The sequence below is a fragment of the Somniosus microcephalus genome, unplaced genomic scaffold (assembly GCF_052327205.1).
Source record: "Somniosus microcephalus isolate GS21.2 unplaced genomic scaffold, FLI_Smic_1.0 scaffold654, whole genome shotgun sequence".
In the NCBI taxonomy this organism is placed as follows: Eukaryota; Metazoa; Chordata; class Chondrichthyes; order Squaliformes; family Somniosidae; genus Somniosus; species Somniosus microcephalus.
In genome coordinates this window covers 1,812-12,144 of record NW_028225841.1, presented here as the reverse complement: position 1 = coordinate 12,144, position 10,333 = coordinate 1,812, and the positions used below count along the sequence as shown (strand labels likewise).

The following is a 10,333-nucleotide window of genomic DNA, read 5'->3' as shown; positions in this document are numbered from 1 at the left end:
GAAAATGCAGGCGGCCTGGGAGTCCGTGAACCTATTTAAAACCAAATTGCACGGGACTGCTCTGTGCAACACCCTCCAGGCCAAGTCCCCGATAGAACAAGGGAGGACTCCCGCATAGAGAGCCCTCCATTGGGGACCTCCGCCTCCGCCGGAAGGCAAGACGGCACGCCAAGGCGTGTCCAGACAGCAGGCAAAGATGGCAAAGTGGAGAGTGTGCAGGAGCAGCCCGTACAGGAAACACCTCCGTGCAGAATGAAAAGGCACGGAGGGTATTTCCTCGAGACGGCTCAAGTTGTGAGGCGCCGGTTCCCGAGGGGAGTTTCGGGGCTGGGCGCTGATGAGGAATTCCGTCCGAACGGGGGAAAGCTCGGACGGGATCGCCCCACTCGCTTGAGCCACCTCGATACACCTAGTGGAGCCGGGGCCCAGTGCCACTTTCACCGACTCGATGGCTTTGACCGCGAGCCGGACGTTGGCCCAAGACAGGCGCCGCGCCAGCTTCTCCGGCGCCATCCAGCCCGCTCCTCCGCCATCGAGCAGGTCCCCGACTCTGCCAGCCACCCGAACCCGCAGTCGTGGAGGTGCGGATTCCTGAGCAGCGGCTCCCGAAGGAGAGCCGCCGCTCCTGACGGGGGAGAGCTCCGCCTGGAAGCGACGTAGTTCCAAACCCATAGCAGTTCCTGGTAGAAGACAGGCAGCTCCCGCAGGCTGGCACGCATACCGCCCACTTTCACAAACAGGAGCTGCGTGTCGTAATTGAGGCCGTGCAGCTGGCGGAAGAAATACGTCGCCAGCGCACACCATCTCGGAGGATTCTCGACGTACATGTATCTGCAGCGTCTGAAGACGGAAAGTCGCAGCCTGGGTGCGAAGGCACACCAGCGCCTGACCGCCCTCCCTAAGCGGGAGACTCAGAACCGCGGCAGAGACCCAGTGCTTCCTTTTGCTGACTCCAGTGTAATGTGGGAAAAAAGAGCGATTTTCCCCTAATTGGGCACTTGATTTCCAGTGTGTGGGAACCCCTGGCCCAATTAGTCTTTCCATCCAGAAAGTCGCCTCCGATTACATCATCAGTGCTGCTGAATTTAAGGCCTGCAAGCAGCCTTGCTTCTTCTGGAGACTGGAAATGCTTTGGACATTGTTTGAAGGACTTCATTTACCGACCATGTCCACCAGCTAGCAAAAGTGTGCACCTCGCTTTGATGAGCCCTCCCTCCAAGCTCTGGTGCAGGGAGCAAGAGCAAATAAGGAGGTGCTCTTCCCTTCCTCAGGGAGAAAAAAGCCTCCCCAGCAGACTAAAGCTGTGTGGCTGCAAGTGGCCCAGGAGGTCAACTCCATCTCTATGTTCCACAGAACCTGGCTGCAATGCAGGAAGAGGTTTCATGACCTTCTCCGCACAGGAAAAGTGAGTATGACTTTCTCATCACCCTCAATCTGATCCCCATCGCCTCTCCTCACCAGCACTCAGCTTTGCCAACCTCTTCCTCCACATCCCACTTCACACTGACATTCCTGCACCCTTACCCATTCCCTCTCTCTCTATGGTCACATTCACTTAACTATTTGACCATGCAGCCCTCACACTCCTTATCACTGTGATGCAACAACAACTTACAACACACAGGGAGGGCCCTTTACCTCCTTCTAAGCATCTATGTGATGGAATCTCTACACTCACTCCTTCATTCTCACTCAAACTCCATCTGAGGAAGAATGTTCTTGCCATGGAGGGAGTTCAATGAAGATTCACCAGGCTGATACCTGGGATGGCAGGAATGACGTATGAGGAGAGATTGGGTCGATTGGGCTTATACTCGCTAGAGTTTAGAAGAATGAGAGGGGATCTCATTGAAACTTATAAAATTCTGACAGGACTAGACAGACTAGATGCGGGAAGGCTGTTCCCGATGGTCGGGGAGTCCAGAACCAGGGGTCACAGTCAAAGGATAAGGGGTAAGCCATTTAGGACAGAGGTGAGGAGGAATTTCTTCACCCAGAGAGTGGTGAACCTGTGGAATTTTCTACCACAGAAGGCAGTTGAGGCCAATTCATTAAATATATTCAAGAAGGAGTTGGATATATTTCTTAAGGCTAAAGGGATCAAGGGGTATGGGGAGAAGGCAGGGACAGGGTACTGAATTTGGATGATCGGCCATGATCTCATGGAATGGCGGAGCAGGCTTGAGGGGCCGAATGGCCGACTCCTGCTCCTATCTTCTATGTTTCCACTTGTGTCCCTCATTGCAGGAAAAGAGAGCCCACAATCAGAGGGAAAGAGCGAGGACAGGAGAAGAGCCACCCTCAGTAGCCCAGTTCACCCCCTCGGAGGAGCATACATCAGAGAGATATTTGACACCACAGCAAATCTTTTCTCCTTCCTAAATCTCCCTGGGCTCCGCATTAATTTAAAGTAGAGGGGGTGTCCCTTTAAATGTGGCCTGCGCCTTTAAAAAAAACCTGGGAATTAAAGTCGGCCGCCCCGCTTTCAGGACTGGGCCCTTTAAGGGGACTTTGCCTTTAAGAGGCGCCACTTCCGCCGCGCCAGGCAGTCCAAGATGGCGGATCTCCTCAGCTCCATCCTGAGCTCGATGGAGAAGCCGCCGATCGTCGGCGACCAGGAGACGCGACGCCAGGCCCGAGGTACCGGCCGGCTCTCGGCTCCCGGTCCCCCCGGGGTCCCCGGGCCTCTCTTCCCCGGCCCCTCGCCCCCCGCCGCCGCCTGAATCTCCGCCCCGACCCCCGAGGTGCCGCTCGGCCCGAGTCCCGCCCCCCGCCGCGCTCTGATTGGACGGCACCCGCCGATTGGACGGAGCCGCCGCCAATTACTCCCAGCCTCACTTACTGATTGGGCACGCCGAGGAAGGGTGTGATCCGCCTCCTGATTGGACGGACCCGCCGCCCATCAAAGCCGCCTCGCTTGCTGATTGGCCGCGCCGCCTGTCAGCGCCTTTGGAGCGAGCGTGCACCGCTTTCTGATTGGACGCTCAGGTTGTCGATCAGCGGAAGGGACCAATGGGCTGCGGCCGGGGGCGGGACTGCGGCAAATGGTGGGGTCGCTCCTGTGATGGCCCTCGTGGTTGAATATGCTGCTGGTCCGCCCCCCCCAGGCTGAATAGCTGGAGCTCAGTGAGAAACCGCTCCAGGGATTATATAAAATAAAATATCTCCAAATCACAACCCCCCAGAAATGGGAAAATAGGATTTCTCCTTTTAAAAAAAATATCAGCAAAAAAAAACAAACCAAGCACTAGTTTATTTCTAGAGGGATCGAATTGAAAAGTAGGGAAGTTATGCTAAACTTGCATCAAACCTTGATTAGACCACACTTCGAGTACTGCGTACAGTTCTGGTCGCCATATTATAAAAACATAGAAACATAGAAGATAGGAGCAGGAGTCGGCCATTCGGCCCCTCGAGCCTGCTCCGCCATTTAATGAGATCATGGCTGATCATCCAAATTCAGTGCCCTGTCCCTGCTTTCTCCCCATATCCCTTGATCCCTTTAGCCTTAAGAAATATATCCAACTTCTTCTTGAATATATTTAATGAATTGGCCTCCACCGCCTTCTGTGGTAGAGAATTCCACAGGTTCACCACTCTCTGGGTGAAGAAATTCCTCCTCATCTCAGTCCTAAATGGCTTACCCCTTATCCTTAGACTGTGGCCCCTGGTTCTGGACTCCCCGACCATCGGGAACATTCTTCCTGCATCCAGTCCGTCTACATAGAAACATAGAAGATAGGAGCAGTAGTCGGCCATTCGGCCCCTCGAGCCTGCTCCGCCATTCAATGCGATCATGGCTGATCATCCAAATTCAGTACCTGGTCCCTGCTTTCTCCCCATATCCCTTGATCCCTTTAGCCTTAAGAAATATATCCAACTCCTTCTTGAATATATTTAATGAATTGGCCTCAACTGCCTTGTGTGGTAGAGAATTCCACAGGTTCACCACTCTCTGGGTGAAGAAATTCCTCCTTATCTCTGTCCTAAATGGCTTACCCCTTATCCTTAGACTGTGACCCCTGGTTCTGGACTCCCTGACCATCGGGAACATCCTTGCTGCATCTAGTCTGTCCAGTCCTGTCAGAATTTTATAAGTTTCAATGAGATCACCTCTCATTCTTCTAAACTCCAGCGAGTATAAGCCCAATCGATCCAATCTCTCCTCATACGTCATTCCTGCCATCCCAGGTATCAGCCTGGTGAATCTTCGCTGCACTCCCTCCATGGCAAGAACATCCTTCCTCAGATAAGGCAACCAAAACTGCACACAATACTCTCGCTACGAAGGCCAACATACCATTTGTCTAGTCCTGTTAGAATTTTATAAGTTTCAGTGAGGATATAGAGGCACTGGAGAGGGTACAGAGAAGATTTACAAGAATGGTTCCAGGAATGAGGGACTTCAGTTACGTGGATAGACTGGAGAAGCTGGGGTTGTTCTCCTTAGAGCAGAGAATGTTGAGAGGAGATTTGATAGAGGTGTTCAAAATCATGAGGGGTCTGGACAGAGTAGATAGAGAGAAACTGCTCCCATTGGCGGAAGGGTTGAGAACCAGAGGACACAGATTTAAGGTGATTGGCAGAAGAACCAAAGGCAACAGGAGGAAAAACGTTTTTACGCAGCGAGTGGTTAGGATCTGGAATTCACTGCCTGAGAGGGTGGTGGAGGCAGATTCAATCGTGGCTTTCAAAAGGGAATTGGATAAATACCTGATGGGAAAACATTTGCAGGGCTACGGGGAAAGGGCGGGGGAGTGGGACTGGCTGAGGTGCTCTTGTAGAGAGCCGGCACGGGCTCGACGGGCCGAATGGCCGCCTTCTGTGCTGTAACCTTTCTATGATATAAAAAGGATATAGAGGCACTGCAGAGGGTGCAAAATAGATTTACAAGATGATACCAGAAATGCGAGGGTACACATGATGAACAGGCTGGGGCTCTTTTTCTCTTGAAAAGAGAAGGCTGAGGGGTGACCGAATTAAAATGACCAGGCTTTAAAATGATGAAAGGTTTTGATCGAGTGGATACAGAGAATGTTTCCACTTGTGGGGAAGAGCAGAACTAGAGGCCATCGATATAAGATAGTCACCAAGAAATCCAATAGGGAATTCAGAAGAAACGTCTTTACCCAGAGAGTGGTGAGAATGTGGAACTCGCTACCACAGGGAGTGGTTGAAGTGAATAGCAGAGATGCATTTAAGGGGAAGCTGGATAAACACACGAGGGAGAAAGGATTAGAAGGATGGGGTGAGATGAGGAGGGGTGGTGTGGAGCACAAACACCAGCACGGACCAGTTGGGCCGAATGGTGTCTTGCTCTGCTGTAAAATTTGATGCAATTCTGTCCTCGCTTCTAAAGAAATAGAAATTGGTGAAATGTTGCTTGGCGACGTATAACCCCCCCAGCCGGAGGGCACAGACCCTCGCTCCGGGATGGCTTCCATGGGTACTGGGCGTTCTCCAGTAATTCACCACATGACCAACGTTTCCGCAGACAATCAGCGTCTGTCAGCCAGCCTCGCCCGACCCTAACACCTGCCTGCTGTGCAGCTGCGATCGGGAGTGGGATCCCTGGCTGATACTCTCCCTAACCCTCGGCACTGAGGCTAATTGTAACTCTGTCCTAAGCTCAGCCAGCGATGGAAGCGGGGACTTTTAAAAACTTTGTTCTGAGGATGTGACCCACGTCTACTGCCCGTCCCTGGTTGCCCTGAGGAGGTGGTGATGGGTTTTCTCCTTGAATCACAATGGCGTTAGGTTGGGAGTTCCAGGATTTTGATCCAGCGACGAGGGAGGAGCGGGCGATGTATGCCCAAGGCGGGATGGTGTGCGACTCGGGAGGGGGTGCCCAGGTTCTGTGTGGCTCAGTCACCCAGTGAGAGCTGGGACCGTGTTTATTCTGGAGAATCACTCCGTTTGTAGAGAGCTCTGTCACATATGGACAGTGCCGGATGGAATGCGCCACAGAAGCGGATCGGGGAGGGTTCACAGCCCCTTGGTGAGCTGTGGGTATATCAGGCTCAGTGACTGAACTCTCTGCGAATGTCGACCTTTTGCTGACAGCCCTTGGCTGCTCCAGCCCCGCTCCTTGGCTTTCACGTTAGGATTTCGGTCCCAGAGTTTGAATTGTCAAACACAACTGTATCGTTTCCTTCTCAGAGCAAGTGGCCAGGCTGAAAAAGATGCAAGAGGAAGACAAGAAACAGAAAGCGGAATTCAGGAAGCGGGTAAGAGAAATATGGGCACCGCGGCACAGGTGGTGGGGGAGTAAAGCACTCGATACCGTCCCGTCAAACACTCCCGGGGCAGGTCCAGCACGGGTTAGATACAGAGTAAAGCTCCCTCTACACTGTCCCATCAAACACTCCCAGGGCAGGTACAGCACAGGTTAGATACAGAGTAAAGATCCCTCTACACTGTCCCATCAAACACTCCCAGGGCAGGTACAGCACGGGTTAGATACAGAGTAAAGCTCCCTCTACACTGTCCCATCAAACACTCCCAGGGCAGGTACAGCACAGGTTAGATACAGAGTAAAGATCCCTCTACACTGTCCCATCAAACACTCCCAGGGCAGGTATAGCACGGGTTAGATACAGAGTAAAGCTCCCTCTACACTGTCCCATCAAACACTCCCAGGGGAGGTACAGCACGGGTTAGATACAGAGTAAAGCTCCCTCTACACTGTCCCATCAAACACTCCCAGGGCAGGTACAGCACGGGTTAGATACAGAGTAAAGCTCCCTCTACACTGTCCCATCAAACACTCCCAGGGCAGGTACAGCACAGGTTAGATACAGAGTAAAGCTCCCTCTACACTGTCCCATCAAACACTCCCAGGGCAGGTACAGCACGGGTTAGATACAGAGTAAAGCTCCCTCTACACTGTCCCATCAAACACTCCCAGGGCAGGTACAGCACGGGTTAGATCCAGAGTAAAGCTCCCTCTACACTGTCCCATCAAACACTCCCAGGGCAGGTACAGCACGGGTTAGATACAGAGTAAAGCTCCCTCTACACTGTCCCATCAAACACTCCCAGGGCAGGTACAGCACGGGTTAGATACAGAGTAAAGCTCCCTCTACACTGTCCCATCAAACATTCCCAGGGCAGGTACAGCATGGGTTAGATACAGAGTAAAGCTCCCTCTACACTGTCCCATCAAACACTCCCGGGGCAGGTACAGCACGGGTTAGATACAGAGTAAACTCCCTCTACACTGTCCCATCAAACACTCCCAGGGCAGGTACAGCATGGGTTAGATACAGAGTAAAGCTCCCTCTACACTGTCCCATCAAACACTCCCAGGGCAGGTACAGCACGGGTTAGATACAGAGTAAACTCCCTCTGCACTGTCCCATCAAACACTCCCAGGGCAGGTACAGCACGGGTTAGATACAGAGTAAAGCTCCCTCTACACTGTCCCATCAAACACTCCCAGGGCAGGTACAGCACGGGTTAGATACAGAGTAAAGCTCCCTCTACACTGTCCCATCAAACACTCCCAGGGCAGGTACAGCACGGGTTAGATACAGAGTAAAGCTCCCTCAACACTGTCCCATCAAACACTCCCAGGACAGGTACAGCACGGGTTAGATACAGAGTAAAGCTCCCTCTACACTGTCCCATCAAACATTCCCAGGGCAGGTACAGCATGGGTTAGATACAGAGTAAAGCTCCCTCTACACTGTCCCATCAAACACTCCCAGGGCAGGTACAGCACAGGGTTAGATACAGAGTAAAGCTCCCTCTACACTGTCCCATCAAACACTCCCAGGGCAGGTACAGCACGGGTTAGATACAGAGTAAAGCTCCCTCTACACTGTCCCATCAAACATTCCCAGGGCAGGTACAGCATGGGTTAGATACAGAGTAAAGCTCCCTCTACACTGTCCCATCAAACACTCCCAGGGCAGGTACAGCACGGGGTTAGATACAGAGTAAAGCTCCCTCTACACTGTCCCATCAAACACTCCCAGGGCAGGAACAGCACGGGTTAGATACAGAGTAAAGCTCCCCCTACACTGTCCCATCAAACACTCCCAGGGCAGGAACAGCACGGGTTAGATACAGAGTAAAGCTCCCTCTACACTGTCCCATCAAACACTCCCAGGGCAGGTACAGCACGGCTTAAATACAGAGTAAAGCTCCCTGTACACTGTCCCATCAAACACTCCCAGGGCAGGTGCAGCACGGGTTAGATACAGAGTAAAGCTCCCTGTGCACTGTCCCATCAATCACTCCCAGGGCAGGTACAGCACGAGTGAGATACAGAGTAAAGCTCCCTCTACACTGTCCCATCAATCACTCCCAGGACAGGTACAGCACGGGGTTAGATACAGAGTAAATCTCCCTCTACACTGTCCCCATCAAACACTCCAGGGCAGGTACAGCACGGGTTAGATACAGAGTAAAGCTCCCTCTACACTGTCCCATCAAACACTCCCAGGGCAGGAACAGCACGGGTTAGATACAGAGTAAAGCTCCCTCTACACTGTCCCATCAAACACACCCAGTGCAGGTACAGCACGGGTTAGATACAGAGTAAAGCTCCCTCTACACTGTCTCATGAAACACTCCCAGGGCAGGTACAGCACGGGTTAGATACAGAGTAAAGCTCCCTCTACACTGTCTCATCAAACACTCCCAGGGCAGGTACAGCACGGGTTAGAGACAGAGTAAAGCTCCCTCTACACTGTCCCATCAAACATTCCCAGGGCAGGGACAGCATGGTTAGATACAGAGTAAAGCTCCCTCTACACTGTCCCATCAAACACTCCCAGGGCAAGTACAGCACGGGGTTAGATACAGAGTAAAGCTCCCTCTACACTGTCCCATCAAACACTCCCAGGGCAGGAACAGCACGGGTTAGATACAGAGTAAAGCTCCCTCTACACTGTCCCATCAAACACTCCCAGGGCAGGAACAGCACGCGTTAGATACAGAGTAAAGCTCCCTCTACACTGTCCCATCAAACACACCCAGGGCAGGAACAGCACGGGTTAGATACAGAGTAAAGCTCCCTCTTCACTGTCTCATCAAACACTCCCAGCGCAGGTACAGCACGGGTTAGATACAGAGTAAAGCTCCCTCTACACTGTCTCATCAAACACTCCCAGGGCAGGTACAGCACGGGTTAGAGACAGAGTAAAGCTCCCTCTACACTGTCCCATCAAACACTCCCAGGGCAGGTACAGCACGGGTTAGATACAGAGTAAAGCTCCCTCTACACTGTCCCATCAAACACTCCCAGGGCAGGTACAGCACGGGTTAGATACAGAGTAAAGCTTCCTCTACACTGTCCCATCAAACACTCCCAGGGCGGGTACAGCACGGGTTAGATACAGAGTAAAGCTCCCTCTACACTGTCCCATCAAGCACTCCCAGGGCGGGTACAGCATGGGTTAGATACAGAGTAAAGCTCCCTCTACACTGTCCCATCAAACACTCCCAGGGCAGGTACAGCACGGGTTAGATACAGAGTAAAGCTCCCTCTGCACTGTCCCATCAAACACTTCCAGGGCAGGAACAGCACAGGTTAGATACAGAGTAAAGCTCCCTCTACACTGTCCCATCAAACACTCCCAGGGCAGGAACAGCATGGGTAAGATACAGAGTAAAGCTCCCTCTACACCGTCCCGTCAAACACTCCCGGGGCAGGTACAGCACGGGTTAGATACAGAGTAAAGCTCCCTCTGCACTGTCCCATCAAACACTTCCAGGGCAGGAACAGCACGGGTTAGATACAGAGTAAAGCTCCCTCTACACTGTCCCATCAAACACTTCCAGGGCAGGGACAGCACGGGGTTAGATACAGAGTAAAGCTCCCTCTACGCTGTCCCATCAAACACTCCCAGGGCAGGTACAGCACGGGTTAGATACAGAGTAAAGCTCCGACTAGACTGTGCAGTAACAGTTTCTATTGTATTTAACAGATGGAGAAGCTGATTTCGGATTTTATTCAGAGTAGTACACAGAAGAAGAAGAAGTTTGATCCGATGAACAAGCTGGAGAGGAGCATTCTGTAAGTGTGCAGAGTGTCACTGGGATTACCGCGCTGCGGGGGGGAGGTGTTGCAGTTATACCGCGGTCTCCTCGCCACGTGGATCTCCCTGTGCGGAACCGGAGACCCGATGCGTCACTCTGTCCGTCCCTGATTTCCATCGCTCCACCATTGGCGGCCGTGCCTTCAGCTGCCTGGGCCCCGAGCTCTGGAATTCCCTCCCTAAACCTCTCCGCCTCTCTCTCCTCCTTTTAACCTGCCTCATCTGTCCGAATAATTTCGCTCTTGTGAAGTGCCATGGGACATTCGATTGTGTTAAAGTCGCTATGT

The 10,333-nt window shown here is 52.5% G+C and overlaps 1 protein-coding gene across 1 annotated transcript; it reads left to right on the top strand.

Annotated features, from left to right (window-relative positions):
- The first annotated feature begins 2,528 nt into the window (after positions 1-2,528).
- Positions 2,529-10,062, top strand: LOC147081221 (sperm-associated antigen 7-like). The gene is made up of 3 exons (XM_085980883.1): positions 2,529-2,640; positions 6,160-6,227; positions 9,936-10,062. The coding sequence occupies exons 1-3, from the start codon at positions 2,556-2,558 to the stop codon at positions 10,026-10,028; spliced, it is 246 nt and encodes an 81-aa protein (XP_085837009.1). The 5' UTR covers positions 2,529-2,555; the 3' UTR covers positions 10,029-10,062.
- Positions 10,063-10,333: the final 271 nt, after the last annotated feature.

Excerpts from the sequence above, each read along its gene's own strand:
- LOC147081221 (XM_085980883.1), top strand. The coding sequence starts at position 2,556 with ATGGCGGATCTCCTCAGCTCCATCCTGAGCTCGATGGAGAAGCCGCCG. Across the intron at positions 2,641-6,159 it reads GACGCGACGCCAGGCCCGAG|AGCAAGTGGCCAGGCTGAAA; the intron begins GTACCGGCCGGC and ends TTTCCTTCTCAG. Across the intron at positions 6,228-9,935 it reads AAGCGGAATTCAGGAAGCGG|ATGGAGAAGCTGATTTCGGA; the intron begins GTAAGAGAAATA and ends TGTATTTAACAG.